The sequence below is a fragment of the Cibotium barometz genome, chromosome 2 (genome assembly GCF_041138505.1).
Source record: "Cibotium barometz isolate CiBa-2024 chromosome 2, ASM4113850v1, whole genome shotgun sequence".
Classification (NCBI taxonomy): Eukaryota; Viridiplantae; Streptophyta; class Polypodiopsida; order Cyatheales; family Cibotiaceae; genus Cibotium; species Cibotium barometz.
This window is the reverse complement of record NC_141047.1, coordinates 10,006,446-10,027,304: the sequence shown is the minus strand read 5'-3', so window position 1 is coordinate 10,027,304 and position 20,859 is coordinate 10,006,446. Positions and strand designations below refer to the sequence as shown.

General features: G+C 43.1%; 1 protein-coding gene across 2 annotated transcripts in view; it reads right to left on the bottom strand.

Annotated features, from left to right (window-relative positions):
* LOC147640623 (plant UBX domain-containing protein 1-like) overlaps nt 1–19,767 on the bottom strand; it is a 44,439-nt gene extending 24,672 nt beyond the window's left edge. Inside the window, exons 1-3 of one of the 2 annotated variants that reach the window (XM_086813588.1) lie at nt 19,610–19,767; nt 14,696–14,807; nt 14,558–14,629 (exon numbers count right to left, since the gene is read on the bottom strand). In XM_086813588.1, the coding sequence (XP_086669714.1) occupies nt 14,558–14,629; nt 14,696–14,807; nt 19,610–19,660 (235 nt within the window). In that variant the 5' untranslated portion in view covers nt 19,661–19,767. The remainder of the gene's footprint in view (nt 1–14,557; nt 14,630–14,695; nt 14,808–19,609) is intronic. The other variant, XM_086813595.1, reaches the window with a different exon arrangement.
* Between the last annotated feature and the right edge of the window lie 1,092 nt (nt 19,768–20,859).

Below are 20,859 nucleotides of genomic sequence, written 5' to 3'. Positions count from 1 at the left end.
AAACAATATTAAACATGCATCATTTACACATTAAAACATGTTTACAAGCTAAAACTAAAGAATCTAGGTGACCCAGTTATAATGGGCACCCAACTGAGTCACTTACCAATTGGCATAAATAAACCGGCAACATCAAGAATCAAGATCTGGATTTCATCATCAATAATGGCAACTACTCAATAATGGCACTCAAAGTGATCAAAAAAAGTTTGAATCCTGAGCTGATACAAAAAAAGTAAACCGAAGTCTGAAATACACAAAGTGAAGCCTGATAGATGCAATCATGCATGAATGATGACAGATAGTAAACTAGAGGAGCTGATTTGTGCAAGGCAGGAGCTCCTTCAATCAGTTTCCCATTCGCTTGTAGACGTTTTTTTTTTTTACGTGCTCGTTGGATAGAAAACGTTAAAAAACGTAGGTTTTCCCAGGCAGCATGAAAGAAACGCGTTTCATTCCAATGAAACGTTTCGTTTCATGCAGATGGAATGAAATGCGTTTCATAGCAACTATGCATGGGCATCATGGAGAAGAGCTACTTGCTTTTCTCGAATGAAATGCCTACAAACTATCGGTTGCCGAAATGCCTATTGTCACGATTGTGACTAACTCTCTTAATCTCTCCTTAATTACTCATTAATCCCTTATTAAGGGAAAGGACACCTATGAAGGGTCACACCCTTACACATGGGTCACTATCAAAGGACATGTCTATTCATTAAAAGGCACACCCCTAAGTCCAAAGGACATAACCGTTGACTCAAGAGCCACACCCCTTCCCAGGGATGTGTCTCTTCACTTGTACCCTTTCCGCCTCTATTTAAGAAAGGCCCCTATCTCAATGCAAACATCTCTCATCTCAATCTTTCTATCAGCATTTATCTTATGTTTGTTAATTAAGTCTTAATAATGTTAATAAAGCTATAAAAGCTTTACAGTGGTATCAGAGCAAAATTTTTTCCTACCCGTGGGTTGTGAAGCCCTCGCCCTCTCCACGGCACTCCCTCGTCCACCCCTCTTCTCGGTGTTGTATGGAAGCAGCAGAGCGATGGTGGACTTGGCGTAAAGCTTTGCCCATGGTGATGTAAAATATTTATTTCTTTTTCCCCGTGGGTTTTGCGGGCCACTTAGCCTCTTCACTCGGCGTTCTCCCCCCTCGACAACCCACACATGTGTGGTATGGGAGTTATGGAGCAATGGCAGATCTGGCGCACCATCATCCTCCTTGCTTCGTTCTACAGGCTATGTGCTCCCTCCTCGCTATGAGCAACTGCCGGCCTTGAGCGCCCCTAGCTGTTGAATATCGACTGCTCTCCCCTCCTCGCTTCGGGCGTTGTAGGCTGTGCGCCCTCGCTTGTTTCATGTAGCTGCCGACCAAGCGCCTCGTCGCCGATTCGTGGTTGCCGCCACCTTTTCGCTTTGCTAGCAGCGCCCCTACGAAGCTGCACCTCTTCGCTTTGCTGGCCGTCACCTTTACACCCATAAACTAAGGCTTATACTTAAGCCTTTATGCACGTGGCTTCCACCAGCCACGTGAGCAGCCGGCAACCAGCACCCAGCGGCAACCCGCCAGCGCAACGAAACCAGCCGCAGACCAGCGCACATTTTTTATTAAAAAAAAAGGGAGAACCCAACGGCCAGCCAACCAGCGCATTTTTTTTTTTAAAGGGAGAACCCGACGTGAAGCTGCCGACCAGCGCATCAAAAAAAAAACACACAAATTTTACTACCTCATATTGCCACGTGGGTCTCTCTCAACTAAAAAAAAAATTACCAACAGGCGTGCACTAATGTGAACCGGCACCCCCTTTCCGTTGGCGATTCGCCCCCCCCGCCCCCCCGGGCGGCTGTCAGGATGCCACCCTCTTCATGTACGCCCCTCTTGTCTCCGGCAATGGCTTTCTTGGCATGCATGTTGACTACCTTTCACACTTCTCCGGCTACCTTGTCTATTTCCAAGATTTCTTTGGCACATATCCTCGTGGTAGCACATGTTCCATTGAATGGTTCTTACTAGCACAATCAAAATGAAGGCATTTCAACTACTCTTGAAGCCTTCTCTGGCAACCTTTTCGTCACACTTGATCCGTGGTGAACCAAAGCCTCCTCAAGCTCCTGGCAAGCAACTCCTCGGCGTACAACACCCACAACAGGTTTCTTGTCCTCAGCACAGTTCTGTAGAGACCACCAGACATGAAATACCTTCGTTCGAGCCTCTGCATGCTCGTCGCAAACATTCTCTGCATTTATGAGAAAGATCCATCTTTGAATCACTATCAACAGAAGCAGCAACATGAAGCTTCCAAAGGATCACATCTTGGAAAGAAATCAGCCATATCAAGATGGGCTTACTTAGTGGCACGTGTGTCCAACCCTAGTCGAGTACTCGGTCGTGAACGCCGCGACGTTGGACAAGTTTCCCCTCGCGAGCAATGCCCTACATTCAAGTCCTTGCAAGCTCTTGGTGGCAGTGTTGAAGACTTACTCATTCTCATGTTGTGCAAGAGGATCCTTGAGAGGTCTAAGAGGCGCAAACAACCTCAACCTCCCCCTTCTACATTGGAAGCCTTAATACTTGCTGAGAAAGTTGAAGATTCAGAAGATTCTTGTACATGTGTGACAAATACAATGTCCACAACTCCTTTTCTTGCCGTGACCCAGGCAGAAGCGATACCCTCGTCACCGCCCGTGCAAAACGGAGTCTTTGCCTCTGACTGGATACCTGACGTCATGGTGAATGATGCTTCTTCTTCAAAAATGAAGACTCCAGTCCTTACCTTCAATGGTGCAAAGGATAAATCAGACGCAGACTCTTGCAGCATGACTTCAGTCACTGCAAATGAATCTTTGGACATAATTTGTCCCGAGAACAACTTTCTAAGCAAAGAAAAGCATATGGAAGATATTTCTTCGTCTACAACAACCCTTGAAGACATCCGTGTTCCAGACAAGCCAATGGAATCCCTTTCAGATTTCCAAATGATGGTCACTAACCAAATGCAAAGTTTGGTGACACAATCCTTGATATTGGAGATTCAAGACAGTTTGCTTATGGTTTCTCTAAAGGCAAATGAAGATTCGGTCTTTTCTTGGACAAAGCTCGAAGTTACCAATGATGTTAACAAAAGTTCTACTCAAGTTACAGATATGATTCTCATGCTTTTGGTAAAGTTGCGACAAGTTGCGGTTGTAGTTAATATTCAGTTTGGTATATGCAAGATTGTTATGGTCAACAATAATGCCATGACATGGGATCTAGCAGCTAGAGCTTTGGATGCAGAAGCAATTCAATCATTTCCCTTCTTCCAGAGTCTCAACAACTACTCCGGAGTCTTATTTTAAGTGGGAGGGAATGTCACGATTGTGACTAACTCTCTTAATCTCTCCTTAATTACTCATTAATCCCTTATTAACTGAAAGGACACCTGTGAAGGGTCACACCCTTACACATGGGTCACTATCAAAGGACATGTCTATTCATTAAAAGGCACACCCCTAAGTCCAAAGGACATAACCGTTGACTCAAGAGCCACACCCCTTCCCAGGGATGTGTCTCTTCACTTGTACCCTTTCGGCCTCTATTTAAGAAAGGCCCCTGTCTCAATGCAAACATCTCTCATCTCAATCTTTCTATCACTATGGTGCTACCTCTCACATGACGAATAGTTCTTCCTTATTGGTCATCAGTACACATTGGTGATGCTTCGTCTCTCCCTGTGATTGGTATTGGTGATGTTTCTTTTGGAGATGCTATCTTACATGATGTTTTGCATGTGCCTAAGATGTCTGCCAACTTATTTTCTATCTCTAAGGCTACTTCTAAAGGTCTTGGGGTTTACTTTGATGATAAAGTGATTGAAATCATTGATAGACAGTCACTTTCTTGTGTGGCACATGGTTATCAAAATGCTCGGCTTTATCATATAAGCTCTTTTACAGCACAGTTGCCACCACATAAGTCTCATCTTCATCAATTATTTGCTTCTCCTAAAGCACTTGTTTCTAATGAAGATAGTGATCTATGGCATTTCCGCTTTGGCCATGTTCCTCTTGCTACTTTGCAACATCTTGTCTCACATGACATGGTTACAGGTCTACCAAAGCTTCAGAAACCTCGCCATCATATTTGTTCTTCTTGTGCTCAAGGAAAGCAACATTGGGCTTCTTTTCCAGAGGAGGCTACTCGTAGGGCCACACGCATACTTGAGCTTATTCATGCAGGACCTATGGAAGTACAATCGCTTGGTGGATCCAAGTATTATATGCTTTATGTGGATGATTTGACACTCAGTGGCTCTAATTTGGACCTACTCAAATGGATTCAAACTCAACTCACAACATCATTTGCCATCTCTCATCTCAATCTTTCTAATAGCATTTGTCTTATGTTTGTTAATTAAGTCTTAATAATGTTAATAAAGCTATAAAAGCTTTACACCTATAAACTACGTGTAGCAGAAATGCTTATGGAACACCAGGCTATCTATGCCTGCGAGTGATTGTTTTATCTTGTTACTTAAGCCCACAAGGTGTGTGGTCAGAGTACCAACACGGAGTGCAAGTGGTAAAGTGGACATGATACCTGGTTTGCAAGGGACTTATGTGTACGCCAAGGGTCATGTGGATTGGCATATGTTTGTGTGTCTTGAGCTTGTTTGTTACTGGATTATACACTAACATGAATCTTATGGACTATATGTAACTTGGTTGAACACAATGCTAATCTTAAATACACTAAGATTTGAAGGACACTTGCTCAAATACAAGAAGTAAATTGCTGAATTGACAAGAGGCACACAATGAGCCGGAACGGCCGACCCCTCCCTTGAGTAAATTGTATTACTATTGGAGAAATTCAATACATAGCTTCACGGGCATCCATTGCCAAATCCTCCATGCCAATGCATATGAAATTCAGCATTTAGAAAACAATGGTATGTCGATGTAGATCACCAAGGAGCTGCCTTGATGCCCGGCCCGACTTCAGTGCCCATATTCTCTACCATTGGCTCTATGTTCTACCAAGCAAGGTAGCAACATCTTCAAGAGCACATAGGACAAGAGAAATACTACACAGGGCGGCTAAACAAGGAGTCCTGCCCTTCTACTGAGTAAGTAATGACAACACATTGTCCAATTAGCTTACCAGTCTTCATAGAAGTTGTTGCAAGCGGAAGCCTTCGCGTTGGAAGCTTTAGAAGTGTTGATATCTTCGATTTGCCGCAATCCTTCGCGACAAAAGTCTTCAAGAGGATGAAGGGAACCTTGGGAAAGCTTCCCCTATGGTTCAACTTGAGAAAGGAAGGCTGAAATTAGGGTTTTCAGCAAAAAGACCAGAAATTACAGCAAAAATGAGAGCTGTTTTGCTGAATTTCAGTCATTGGGAGTGAGTAGGAGAGTGATTAGCACTTGGAAACACTCTTGGAAGCTTGGAAAACACCCTAGCAAGTTGGGTATGGCTATGGAGAGCTTGGACATGGAGAGAAATGGTGGAAAAACAGAGTTTTCAGCCTCCAAAAATCCTCATGAAGAGAAAACACGAATTTCTCTTAATAAGTAAGTGAATTGGGGTCCAATCACGTGAAGGGACATGGGGAGATGCCCATTTATGAGTAAAAAGGGAGGATCAGGTCCTGGACATTGAGTCTTGTCCGCCTCGGGACTTCAGTGAGTGTGAACTTGGAAGCGGTCATAATTTATAAGTGACTTTTGGACGCCCAAACTTTAATGAAGTGGGAACGCACTCACTTATAAATATTGGCTAAGTCCTAAGGGCTATTTGAGCCTAGATTGGGTAATACTTACCACCTGTTCACATGCCACACAACCATGTCAGCAGACAGTTTCACACGCACGGTTCACGGGCGGGCGTCCCCTAGCCCGGAACTACACATAGGTCATGCAGGCATGAAAACAGCATGCAATTTCATTTGCAGGCAAGCACATAAAGATGCTATGCAATGCAGCATTAGCATGAGCAATTTCCGTTCATGAAACCATATAAGACCAAGCGTTTCCAGGCAAGTATACGCAATACCAGACCCACTGGAAAGCCAATCCTCCAGGCGTTTCCGGGCATGTACACAAAGGCACAAGTCCCAGCGGAAAGCCAAGTCCTCCAGGCGTTTCCGGGCATGATAACATCAAGTCCTAGCGGAATATCATATCCAACTATACAGCATGACACGTGTCAATCACCTGCATAGGCATATTCCATAAGCCATGGACACCAATCCAATATGTACATAGTGTGAAAGCAAGAGTGAACCATTTGGGTGGCCAAATGGTGACATTCCCCCCCGCTTCTAAACAGTTGTCCGCAACTGAAATGCATCCAAATATGTCTGAAGCACATGCGGGCAATCTTTGAAGAACTCTTCATCTACCCATTTAGCATCAATGGGAAGATAGTTCTTAAACTTCACAAGGTAACGCCTCACAACTTTGCCTGCAGCAAGCTTGCGTTCCTTGTGATACACAATCTGCTCTGGCTGCAAGATCTCCTCAAGTTCATCCACTTCTGGTGGATCCTCAATGACCATTTCACTGGGCTCCGGCCCTACATACTTGCGAAGGAGACTCACATGAAAAGCATTGTGTATGTGCCAATGACTAGGTAATGCCAATCTGAAAGCCACTTCATTGATCTTCTCGATCACTTGAAAAGGTCCATAGTACCTAGTTGCAAGCTTAGGATATGCACCCTCTTTGCCAGGCCTCTTTGCAAGTCTTGCTTTCTCAAATTTCAGCAATACCCAATCATTCTCTTTAACATCCAATTGCCTTCTATGCTTGTCGGCAGCCTTTTTATGTTTGTCTTGTGACCTTGCAATGGCTGTCCGCACCTGAGCAAAAGCAATATCCAAGTCTCTTACATACTCATCAGCTGCAAATATCTCATCCTTTGTGCGAAGGATGGGTGGCAAAACCACCTTACCATAAACAATCTCAAACGGGGCCTTTCCCGTAGATGCATGCACCGTGTTGTTGTATGCAAATTCCACAAGCGGTAAGTACTTCTCCCAAGAAGACTTCTGATCCGCCACATAACATTTCAAGAGATCCAACACAGCTGAATTTGCAGCTTCACTTTGCCCATCCGTTTGAGGGTGATAAGCTGATGAGAAGTCCAATTTGGTGCCCATATTATCAAATAAGGCCCGCCAAAAGAGACTTGTAGTCCTGGGATCTCTATCCCCCACAATGGACTTCGGCATTCCATGATGTTTGAACACTTGTGCAAGATATATTTTAACCATATGCTCAGCTTTGATGGTCTTTTTGACCGGCAAGAAATGAGCTTGCTTGCTAAACCTGTCCACAATTGTCCAAATTGCATCATTACCCTGTTGGGTACATGGCAAGTCCATAATGAAATCCATTATAATACTTTCCCATGGCTGCGTGGGAATAGGCAATGGCTGAAGCAAACCTGGTGCCTTTTGCCTATCAAATTTGACCTTTTGACAGGTGATACATGCACGTACATGTGCCTCTATGTCCTTCCGCATACCTGGCCAAAAGAAATACCGCTCAATCATGTGCGTAGTAGGCATTATGCCTCTATGACCAGCATATGGAGGAGCATGGCACTCATCCAAAACCTTTTGCCTCATGTCAGACACCACACATAGGCAATTATTTTTCATAAGATAACCCTCTTTGATCACATATGAGGCATGTGCATGACCAGCCATCAAATCAGCCCAAATAGTGGCAAAATCAGCATCCGTATGATACAAATCACGCATGGTAGACAAGTCCCCATGAGAGGCAACCGAGATAGCTGCTACATACGGCTTTCGTGACAATGCATCGGCCACTACATTCTTCTTTCCCGGGGTGTGCAAGATCTGAAAATGAAACATAGAGAGGAAATTGGCCATCCTCATATGCTTCTCTGACAATTTAGTTTGAGTAAGAAAATATCTCAAACTCTGGTGATCTGTCTTCACAGTGAAATCAGCCCCAAGAAGGTAATGTTTCCATATAGTAAGTGCATGAATTACAGCCACGAGCTCTTTCTCATAAATGCCAAGAGATAGCTCTGCATCATGCAATCTACGACTCTCATAAGCCACAGCATGTCCCTCTTGATTAAGGACAGCCCCTATGCAATTTCCAGATGCATCACATTCCACACAAAAAGGCTTTTGCAAATCCGGAACGATCAACACTGGACCATGAGTAGTTGCATCTTTCAATTTGAGGAATGCATCTCTCTCTACATTAGTCCATTTGAACACGGCCTTCTTCTTTGTCAAATCATGCAAAGGAGAAGCAATCCATGCAAAGTGCCGAATGAACCTGCGGTAGTAAGAGCATAATCCAAGAAAACTACGGATCTCATGCACTGAACTCAATTCGGGCCAATTCCGAATTGCATCAATCTTTGCAGGATCCATCCGCACTCCATCTTTGGACACAATATGCCCAAGATAATGTATCTCTGACAAGAAGAACTCACTCTTCTTTGCATTTATGAAGAGTTTATGCTTATGGAGCTCTTCAAAAACAATAGCCAAATGAGCTTTATGCTCTTCTTCGGTCTTCGAGAAGACTAGTATGTCATCAAAGAAGACACCTGTAAATTTCCTGTATCCACGGAATATGCGATCCATCATTCTATTGAATGTAGCCGGGGCATTTGTAAGACCAAAAGGCATAACAAGATACTCATAAAGCCCAAATGCTGTCCTGAAAGCAGTTTTGTGTACATCCTGAGGCACTACACGCACTTGATGATATCCACTCTTGAGATCAATTCGGCTAAAGCATGCCGATCCATCCAACTTGTCAAGGATGTCGTCTATGCGTGGAATCGAAAACCGATTCTTGATGGTAAGCTTATTCAAAGCTCTATAATCCACACACATACGAAAGGATCCATCCTTCTTTTGAACCAAGAGGACGGGTGAACAATATGGAGAAGAGCTTGGCTAAACCAAACCCTTCTCAAGAAGCTCATTCACTTGCTTCATGATCTCCTCTTTTTGGGATGCGCTTACACGATAGGCTGGCCTATTAGGTGGTGAGCTACCCGGCACAAGATCAATGCGATGATCTTCCGGTCGTACAGGTGGTAACTCATTTGGTAACTCATCAGCAAAACAATCATTGTGCTCTTGCAAAAATTTCAGCCTATCATTACAAAGAGTGTTTACATGTACATTAGTTTTCTCAATAGGATCTCGTACAAAAATCAAGTACGCAAAAATACTCTTTTTCATTACTTTCTTAATTTGTACATGAGATACAAGGGGAATGGTATCACCCTCTTCACCAGCATCAATTACATGTTCTCGGCCTTTATGTATGAAGGTGATCCTGTTAGTCTTGTAAGCCTTGCACGGATCAATACGTGTATGCCAAGGCTTTCCCAGCAATACATCACAGCCATTCAAAGGCGCCACAAGAAAATCCTCATGATCCACATAGCCTTGAATGTGTATGCGCAACTTGCCAAAAATAGGCATGACCTGCACTTCTCTACCAACAAAGGCAGCCCCTGCTTCAATTTGAGGACCCATGTCCTCCACTTCAATACCCAAAGCAGCTGCCATCTGAGTGGATATGAAATTCTCCGATGCACAATCATCAAACATGAACAAAGCGGGTTGATCTTTGAGCTGTCCCCAAGCTTTACATACAACCCTATCTTTGCTATCATGTGAAGTGTTGCCCTGCACATCCGGAACCATATGCACATTAGGCTTCGGTACATTAGCATTTTCAGCTTTGTTCTTCTTATTTGGGCATGCTCTTGCCATGTGCTCAGTGCTGCCACAAGTAAAGCATTTGCCTTCACGCATATATTGCTCCTTCTTCTCAGCACTAAGACCAAAGTTTGCCGGCTTATAAGGGCGCTTGTTAGCAAACTTATTTTCAGCTTTTGGACCTGATTTGGCTTGGTTTTGGTCCCTTTTAGGTGGCTGTCCATCATTTTGCAGGTTTTGGACAGCCCTCTCTTTGCCTTGAAATGAGGGTTTAGCCTTATTGGATCGACTCAATTTGAGTTCCAATTGCTCGGTGGCGGTGGCGGCTGCGATTAATTGGTGTAAGGTATGACCAGGATACATTTGTAATCCCGCTTTGTATACGGGTTGCAATCCCGATTGAAACCTTCTCTTCCTTTCCGCCTCGGTGACATGCATAAATGGAGACACCTCCAAAAGCACTTTCCAAAACTTTTGTACATATGCATTTACCGATTCCCCCTCATTTTGCTTTACCCAATCCCACTTCATTGTTATCTCATTCAATGCATTGGGAGGCAAGAATTGAGCATAGAACCTCTCCTTGAACTCTTTCCATGATCTAACAGGATTCGGTGAGAGCTTCTCCGTGAGCCACCAATGGGCAGCAGTGCCTTTCATGAACATGCTTACATGCCGGATCATGGATTTCTGAGTGAAATCCTCATCACTGAAAGCAATATCAAACTGGGCAATAAAAGCAAGTGCCTTTGATACATCATATTCTCCATGATATGTGTCAAACTTCACAGATTTGTCTCCGGCTTTGAAGTCACGAGACTTTGATGCATGTGTGTGCATCTCAACATGTTTTCCCCCATGTTTGTCCATTGGGACAGTCCCTGTAATTGGCATCATTTTTGGACCAAAAGGTGATGCATAAGGCATAGATACATGTGCCCTGTAAGCATGAGGCATGACTGGCCCCTCAACATGCATTGATACATTTTCAGCCATAGCTTCTCCCTCACGAGCACACTCGAAGGCATGAGTGGCATGAGAGATACGCGGAATACCTGCACCAACAGAAAATTGCAGCCCATGTTGCATGTGTTGTGCATGTACATTTTCAGCCGGCAATGGCATTTGACATACATTTTGACCACTGCCATAAACATTGTATCCTTCACGGGCTACATGAGATATTCCTGCATGGCGTGAAGTCACTGATTGTTCCTCTCCCATAGCATGGAGATTCATCCTCTTAGACATAACTTCTTGTTCGGGCACTTGTGGGGATTCCAAGACATGTGGGATGGTTGCCTTTTCTGCATAGGCATCCTCAGTACGAGCCAAGTATGCACGTGCTGCATCCCTTGGTTGCATGTGCAACTCTTGAGCAATCATTGCCATTGCATGATCCATATAAGATTCAGCTTTCTTGGTCTTCAAACTGTCATGTACCAATGGATCCTCGCGGCGATAGAGATTCAATTCTTCTTGTTGTGCTTGGACAAGAGCCTGCATACGAGTAAGTTCAGCCCTCAAGACTATCGACTCTTCTTCTTGCATCTTCTCTTTGCCACGAGACGGCTGTCCCACATATTCATGTTCCCTATTGTGCACCACATGAGTTTGCTCATCCTGTAAAGCATTGGAGGCATGCATTTCATTGTCCCTGCCACTTGTATTAGCATCTCCAACATTCATTGTATGGCTGTCCATAATGTTCTAAGTGTAGAGATAGCTAGTGTTCACGGTGATCGTCTCTCACGATAGAAGTGAAAGAGAACCGTATGCTCTGATACCAATGTAACTTGGTTGAACACAATGCTAATCAATACACTTAAATACACTAAGATTTGAAGGACACTTGCTCAAATACAAGAAGTAAATTGCTGAATTGACAAGAGGCACACAATGAGCCGGAACGGCCGACCCCTCCCTTGAGTAAATTGTATTACTATTGGAGAAATTCAATACATAGCTTCACGGGCATCCATTGCCAAATCCTCCATGCCAATGCATATGAAATTCAGCATTTAGAAAACAATGGTATGTCGATGTAGATCACCAAGGAGCTGCCTTGATGCCCGGCCCGACTTCAGTGCCCATATTCTCTCTACCATTGGCTCTATGTTCTACCAAGCAAGGTAGCAACATCTTCAAGAGCACATAGGACAAGAGAAATACTACACAGGGCGGCTAAACAAGGAGTCCTGCCCTTCTACTGAGTAAGTAATGACAACACATTGTCCAATTAGCTTACCAGTCTTCATAGAAGTTGTTGCAAGCGGAAGCCTTCGCGTTGGAAGCTTTAGAAGTGTTGATATCTTCGATTTGCCGCAATCCTTCGCGACAAAAGTCTTCAAGAGGATGAAGGGAACCTTGGGAAAGCTTCCCCTATGGTTCAACTTGAGAAAGGAAGGCTAAAATTAGGGTTTTCAGCAAAAAGACCAGAAATTACAGCAAAAATGAGAGCTGTTTTGCTGAATTTCAGTCATTGGGAGTGAGTAGGAGAGTGATTAGCACTTGGAAACACTCTTGGAAGCTTGGAAAACACCCTAGCAAGTTGGGTATGGCTATGGAGAGCTTGGACATGGAGAGAAATGGTGGAAAAACAGAGTTTTCAGCCTCCAAAAATCCTCATGAAGAGAAAACACGAATTTCTCTTAATAAGTAAGTGAATTGGGGTCCAATCACGTGAAGGGACACGGGGAGATGCCCATTTATGAGTAAAAAGGGAGGATCAGGTCCTGGACATTGAGTCTTGTCCGCCTCGGGACTTATGGTGACACTATATCTATGGTTTCTCATTTGGCCGAAATGCCTATAAACTAGGAGAAACAGGGTATACCTATGATATTAACTATGGAGAACCAGCTTTTCTATCACCATGATTTGTGATCTAGAATGGCACCAATTTGTGTGCATAGCACATGTTTCTGTGCAAGACACTAGTTTCTTGTGCATGGCACTTATTTAAGTGTCTTAGCACCTGGTTGGTGATTTTCATTGGCATATGATTATCTCATTGATATTAGTGATTAAGACACAATTGGCTCTTGTGCCCGTGTCTAGCATATCTTCCATGGAATTCTTGCCCATTTATTTTGGGACATGATTATGATATGTGGATTTATGGGACTGTTTGTCTCGCCTATTTATTTTGGGACATGATTTTGATATTGGTATTATGGAGACTTATTTAGTCTTGCCCATTTATTTGGAACATGGATTCTTCAGTTATATTGGATTTTTGAGACCGTCTCGTCTCGCCCACTTGATGGGACATGATCATATCTTGAATATATGGCTTGAAGCTTAAAGTTGCGGACAACTTTTAAGAAGTTGGGGAGGATGTCACCAGCCTGGACATTTCCCAGTATGAAAGGGGTCTGGTGGACTCCAGGATGTCTAAATATTTGGAAAGTACAAGCTTTGGGAATGGAAGATTATCCTGGAATACAAAGGACCACACTCCTAAAATTTAGGAGCGTTGCTATTTTTGGCCCGACTCCGATGGAAATTCTATTCGCGTCATTACATCTAGAGTTGAGTAGATACCAAGAGTTGGCAGAGTGCCTATGACAGAATGTCTACTAGTTGGGATATTTTTAGAGATAAAGTGTATGGACGGACCCATCTCTTAGATTGGGACATGTGGCAAGAAAGTGGACCAAAGTGAGACAAGTGGCCTGACACTTGTTAGAAAGTGGATCAAAGTGAGACAAGTGGCCTCACAATTGTCACTTCAGCTTTTGTGTGGCTCTCCACTTGTCATCATAGCCTTCTCTTTCCATTTTCACTCATGGGAGCCCCAAATCTATAAATTGGATTCCTCTCTCTTCATTAATGGAGGCTCACTTGCTGCACACTAGCCTCTACCACCGTTACAGGCTGCCTAATGATGGCTACTCTCTCTCTCTCTCTCTCTCTCTCTCTCTCTCTCTCTCTCTCTCTCTCGGGCTGCCCATGGACTATACCGGCTGTTGGGGACTGTTTTGGAGGCTTCCATCATGAAGAAATACTGAAGGCAAGGTATTTACTCACTTTATTATGATTTCTAGTCACTGTACTTGATGTACCAGCCAATGTACCAGTTGTACCAGCCACTATAACTACCGTACCAACCATTGTACCTACTGTACCAACATTTGTACTTGTTGTGTCTGCTGTACCAACCAATGTACTTGTTGTACTAGCCATTGTACTTGTACCGGCTGAATGCAAAGTTGTACTTGCTGTACCAGCTCTATTGCATGAAGACCTATGGTTTTTGGGGAAGAATCAGTACCTACACAAAGGTATATGGATTATATTGTTGGCTCGGCATTTCTACAACCTGTGTTCCAGCTTGGTAGCCTCGTGTAGGGCTGTGTTATGGCATTTGTATATGGATAATCCGGCATCTCCCGTGGGGAGAGTAAGGCCCTCAAAGCTTGTACATGATTATTCTCCTTGGGTAATAAAATACTCCAAGGGGGGGATCGGCCCATTCCGACCTCTATGCGGTGTCACATGTGCAAGCTCCATTTTCAACATTTGTGGATGTTTTGTCCAGCTTTATGTTTTATGCAAAGTGATGATGGATATGTGTTAAGGCTGTGGCCATGTTTAAATGTTTTAATATGCATTGATGGTATCAACAAGTGTGCCAAACACCCTAGTCCCCCCGGGGGCCGCGAGTTTCAAGGAGGGCACACATGAAAGAAAACTGTGCAGGGGCTAAGCAGGCAACTGCTGCATGGCTAGAGGGAGTTCCAACAACTTAAACTCAAAAAGTTTTGTATCCCAAACACCATACCTTTGATTATTACAACCATCAAAAAAGTTTGCAAGTTAAGGAGAAAGAAGCCAACCTGGTTTCTTATTAGCCATCATTCGAGCATAGTCTTCTTCTGTGAACTCATAGAAATCATCCAACTCCTCCTCTGCGGGACAAAGAGAGGTGAAGAGGACCAACTGCAATTTATTTATTTTTTTAATAGCAAAATTACCTTGTTTTGTTGAAGACCCTGTGAGATTCACATCCTTCGTTATGAGTGACGCCTTGCTAATAGACACCTTTACTTCTCGTCCAAGATTCTCAGCCATTGCCTTTAACAAGGCCTGTGAAAATAGAACAAACACCACATACATGCTCCCATTTGTCAAATCATGAGTCAACAAATCCACCTATTTAAACATCCTACCCTGTGCCCCCAATATTCAATATCTATCTCATCAAACTCTCTATCTATCTTCTACAAAAAAAATTAAAAGCAAATACTGTGACAGTTTAAAGAACCACTTCCAAGCAAATTCCAGAAAATTAAACTCACGGCACAATCCACTGTAGAATTGAATCTATCAAGTTATATTAAAGGCATTATTCAATGCAAGGCCTTGAAAACAACCACATAGAGTTGAATCGGCATAGAGAGGAAGGAAATCTCTCCTGATCAACATGCTTTGGGCAGGGGGGGGAGGGGGCGCATTTTGGATGTCACATGCACTCTGCACTGTAGTGCATGATGACAAGATGGCTCATCATCAATGCAGCACTATACAACAGTAGAACCCTTTAGGATTTGATATTTGTCGTACGCCGTGACCCCATTGTAATCCTCAATCCAAGATATGTCAAGCACGAGCTATGTAGGTCATTCCTCAACCTTAGTGAGTCAGTCAAGTCCCTTAACCCACTTGGAGAGAATCATTCATGCATATAGAGTCAGTAGAAGCCTTAGGGTTTGCATCAGATCATGTTTGCATTTTGCATATCATGCATCCCATATGCATATAGACCATCTAGACCATTACAGAAGCCTCAAAATATCATTGAGTATTTTATCCTATTTATTTGGCATTTTTTCCATAGTTTTCTAGCATTTATCACCATTATTCTATTTATCGAGCTGTGTAGCTTTATTGAGCCAATCAACTAGCTTCAAAGCCAACCGACCAGCCCCTAAAGTGCATATAAATAACATTGCTTCACATCATTCCATCATCATCTCTTAAGCGTTTCAGTCTTCCGCCTCTTGGAGCTTCATCGCTTGAGCATATAGAGCATACATCAACAAACGCATCAGCCCATATTCAGCCAAGGAAGGAAGGGCTTCAGTACATGCATTTTCAGCCTTCATGCAAAATTCAGCATCTATACATATCATCGGTTTGCTACAGCCCTATTGGTGAAGGTAAAACGCATTCATTCATTCATTTTCAGCATATACACATAGCCTAGAACAGTCCCAATCAGCCCCCTTCTCTCAGTTTGAGATTTGCAACCTTCCTACATTCCATCGAAAGACTGCATAGGCTTGAGATCAGTCATCATTGGTGCTTCTACAGCCGTGTACAGTGTACAGTTCAGCCCGACTCTTGGTCTTTCAAAGGTCTTGCATTTGGCTTATCTACAGTCCAAAGGTCTTGCATTTGGCTTATCTACAGTCCAAAGTCAGTCCTTCATTCATTCTCTTCAAAGATAATAAAGCAAATACTCCTAGCAATAGGAGGGGCCCTTCAGTGGGTAATTTGGGACCCAATAAGGTGTACAGAGCTCTCTCTCTCTCTCTCTCTCTCTCTCTCCACGCAGCTGTATAGTCTGTTAATGTTGCTATATGGCCTCTTCAATAGCAATCCTGATCTGTATGGCTACTTGCTTTCTGTTTGAATTGCACAGCCTTCTCATTTGCATCAGTACGGGCTTTTGAAAGCTGTATGGCCCCTCTTCACATGTATGGCTACTTCCTTCAAAGCCGACTTCTGTATGGTGCTATCTTTGCTTTATGCTGCTGTACGTCCAGTTTTAAGGCTGTTCTATCAGCCATCTTGTTAGGGAGGGCTTGGGAGGATTTGAGAGCTAGTACTACCATGCGGCGTTGCGCAAGCTGTCTGCAATGATTGAAGAATCTTGGAGGATGATGTGAAGACCTTGGGAGATCTTTGAAGCCTTGTAGAAGACCTTTGAAGACTCGCGGAAATTGATCCTACAATTAAAGCTTTGGAGAACCAAGCTATCCAGGCAGAAGTGGTGAGTGTCCAAGGCACGGATAGACTTGTGAAAGCCTTGGAGAACCAGGCTGCCCTGCTGATGAGGAGCTGAAGGCATAGGCAGGCCTGTGGATCGAGCTCGAGGAGAACTAGGGTGTTCTTTAGAGGGAGAGTTGACTTCCTTTGTCTCGGATACACTTGTGACATGGAATCTCTTGCCTGGTGGTTTGCTAGCAAAAGATCCATGTGAACCCACTCCATAAACATTTTGCTTGATAATTTTTTTCATAAAATTGTTGTGCTTGGAAATCTGGTGATGGGCTAGAGATCACTTGAGTCACCCACGAGGTTGTACTAGATATACTTCTTTTTGGTAATTAAATACCTAAAAGAGGGGCTTCGGCTCCCAATGTGGTGTTGATGGTCTTGGTGTTTTGTGGTCTAATTGTGTTATCAATTGAATTAATGGTTAAGTGCTCCAATGTAACATGCAACAGAATTATGCGTAATGAAGAATCCTGTCACACAAAGTCTCAACCCGCCTTCTTTATCCTGAGTTTCGCGAGTCTTTAGCAATCCACTTTTATCACTTCAAACTTTAAGAGATGGTGGCCGTACAGTACGGGTGCAGGAAAGGGAACTAGTTGCTGGCCATATAGTCCTTGGATGTCATATGCACCCATGCACTAAGGTGCTATGTGACACTGGCTCATCATCAGTTCTACATTTGTACATTAGTAGAACTTTTTTAGGGATTTATTTGTCATACACCATGACCATCTTTACACGAGGTTCTAGATAAGCAACAGCCTGAAGTGGTCGACGAGGCAGAAGTAATCGAGCCCGAGCAGATTCTCCTCCACAAGTGGAAGCATGGTTCCAGTCGAAGACTCACTCGGTTCTACACCAACTTCAAGGACCGAGGCACTCACAAAGCCATTTGGCTCGACAAAGAGTTTTTCCAAGAGTACCCCCAGATTTTGGTGGACTACTTGGAAACCATGCAGCTGTCGCCAAGCTAACCAAGAGGGAATGTCACATGCACCCATGCACTAAGGTGCTCCCATTCTTAAATTTTTCTTGTACTGCCCAGCTTCCCCTCATGTTTGTTGACAACCCCATGTCTTTGATTTACCATTCCCCATGCACACTTACACCTTGCCTGACTTTTTCTGGACGCATACTTGTTCCATGAAAAAACATTTGATTAGACACTATTCACTCTGAAATTAACAGAACTATATTATCAACAATGAGCACACTACCAGAGGCACACACTCCCAAGAGGCTCCAGCACAAGTTACACCTTGCAAGACACATCCCCACCCAAACACCCCCCAGGCTACTTTCGTATGCACGCAGGTATTCGATTACTAGCAATCAACTTGTGCAGAGGCTAATGCACAGTAACACTGCTTTTCTGCAGCAAAATGGATAGCAATTCAAGACTGGTTGATACACTTCACTGCTTAGAACATGGTCTCTTCCCAGACAAGAAAGAGGAGCTGTCTTCCATTAGCATCACCATTCTGCCTCTCAAGACCCCTTGTAGGAACTTACTCCCTCGGCATGAAGAACGATTAAAAACCCCAGTCCAACCCCAAAACACGTTTCATTCTCCTAAAACTTGTTTTATTGAAACGGCTTGAAGGGTTATGTTCTAAAACCTTGCTCATTAATAAACATGCTTCTCCACCTGAACTCTCAGATAGGTGAGGCAGATTGGTAAGGGGTCCCAAAAAGGCACATCCACATGCAAGGCAAAAATCAACACTACAAATGTACCTAACGAAGTCAGCACACAGTGAAGACAGTTTTGTGTTGCTAGAATAACGATCAGTTCAGTCCAAGATGTACAATGCAAAACACACAAAGTAATGACTCATCATGTGCGTTTGCTCAAAACATGCATAAGCTTTCAAAGAGGCTACCCATAGCTTAGAGCAGCCAGATATGGGCTATAAAGAATCCAGTGTAACACAAAGAAAAAGGATCAACATGAACTGATTAAGTAAAACTCTTTCATTCAAATTAAAAGATTTGGTGTTGAAAATCACTTCAAACTTGAGATCTGGATGGAGAGTGATAGCAAGAAGTTAAGATCTCCTTAAGATGCCTTGCAACCCTACCCAGCACCTTGACCAAGGACCTTAAGAGAGCCCTCACAAGTTAAAGGGTGCATACGATAAGTGAAATAGGCCTGACAAAGGCTCCTGCTAAGGTTTGGTTACAGCATTGGCAGAAAATCGAGAGAGCTAAAAATCATTTATTTAGGGGTCCAAGTTGAACTCATGAAAGGTGTATCACCGATTTAATCCCATACATATGACTTAGGGTGTCTTTAATCCCATTGCTAAGATATGGGCACAGCCTTCAGAATGACATATTTAGTCAAAGTTTACTCAATTAGGGCTGCAAATAAACACATGCAGATCTAGTGAAGGTGAATCACCTGTTCAGTCCCATGTCGATCAAATATGGAAACAATTCGGCATTGCACTGAGAGATTTATCCATCTTACTTCCCGTAAAGCAAGGGTCAACAGTCGTTTATAATGGTGTAAAAGGTTCACCATGAGGTTAATCTCTAGATTACGTTGTAAGGACTACAAGCCTGGCTACATCATAGCGGAGAAGTTAATGTTCACAATCACCTCTACAGGGTCATCTGGCCGTGAGGTAGCAACAATTTCTATGGTTCTCCAGCACTTATCATCACAACTGGGATCCAGATACCCCAGATAATATGCTTAAATTAAGACCTAACAACTTCTTCACCCCTTGCAAAATCACAGTCTCAACAAAAGCACAGACTTACACAGAAAGTATAGCTAACCAGCTCCAACTCTACTTTGATCGTGATCTCTGAGTAAAACAAGAATCAAGCTAAACAAGGTACATCTACCCCGACGCAATAAAAAACTGGAAGATTACCTGGGCCTCGGCTGCATCTTTGGTGCTGGGTTCATCAGGTGATACGTCCATGAGAGTTGATATGCAGGGAAAAGGAAAGGAGCAAAACGTTCAGACGCTTTTACCATACGTTCCTTGATGTATTTGGTTGCCTTCTCTCATCACTGGAAAAAGAATATTTTAAAAGTTTTAATTAGGAATGTTTCTTTTTTTCCCCTTCATTTCGCTCTTATTGCTCATTGTAGGTGACTTGAGAGTCTTGTCTAGCAAAGATTTTAAAAATCGGTCAAGGACACCATGTGCAATTAATTAATTGCATTAATCACACTTACACAGAGATGTCTAATACATGAGCAATTGTGAAAATATGTGGTCCCCACCTAGCGCGTGTGAGTGAGCAAAACAACTATTCCATAGTATGTGAATACCCAATTCCTTACAAGCTTCACATACTATTCCATAGTATGTGAATACCCAATTCCTTACAAGCTTCAAGGAGAACAACATTGCCTAGTGTAGATGGATGATCGCCTTTCCTTCCCGACTTTGAAACGATGCCACAAGTCGAGTGTATACATAGCACAGATAGGAACAAGTTGGATTGACATTCCCATTGTGCATACAACTCGGTTGTTTTGTTCCATGTTCAAGCAAATGGCTCATGAGACTTTTTCTTCTTAGAGGCCCCCTTAAATAAATAATCATGGGGGAACGTGCCTTTCCCCACTTAAAAAAGAGCACTTGGTGTTATAGATGTTACTAAACCTTTGTACAAAGAATATAGAGAACATGCATTAATCTAATGGGTTATCTTTGGGGCCCTACCTTGCTTGCCTTTGAGTTATCTATCCTTGGAAGGGTGAGGAAAATATAAACAATAGGTTTTAATATGTTGGTAGAAAATAGGTAAATTTATAGGTTGGTGATCTTCGAGCTCCTATCAAGGGCCAAAATTGTAAAGATGAATGTGCCTTTGATGTGGGGTGTGTGTGTGGTGGGGAGGGGAGGGGGAGGAGTAAGTTAAGTGTCAGGGAGAAAAACAAAGAAAGTATTTTAACATCTATAAAAGACCCCAAGGGTCTATGAGACCATAAGTGAAAGACCCCAAGGGTATCATCATATCACTTATGGTCTCATAGACCCCAAGGGTTTATGAGACGAGAAGTGATATAATGATACCATGGGTGAACTAAGTCATGGAAAAAGTAGGTGAAATGAAAATGAAAAACAATTATGACTAGTGTATATGACTGGAGCGCAGGGCAGAACTG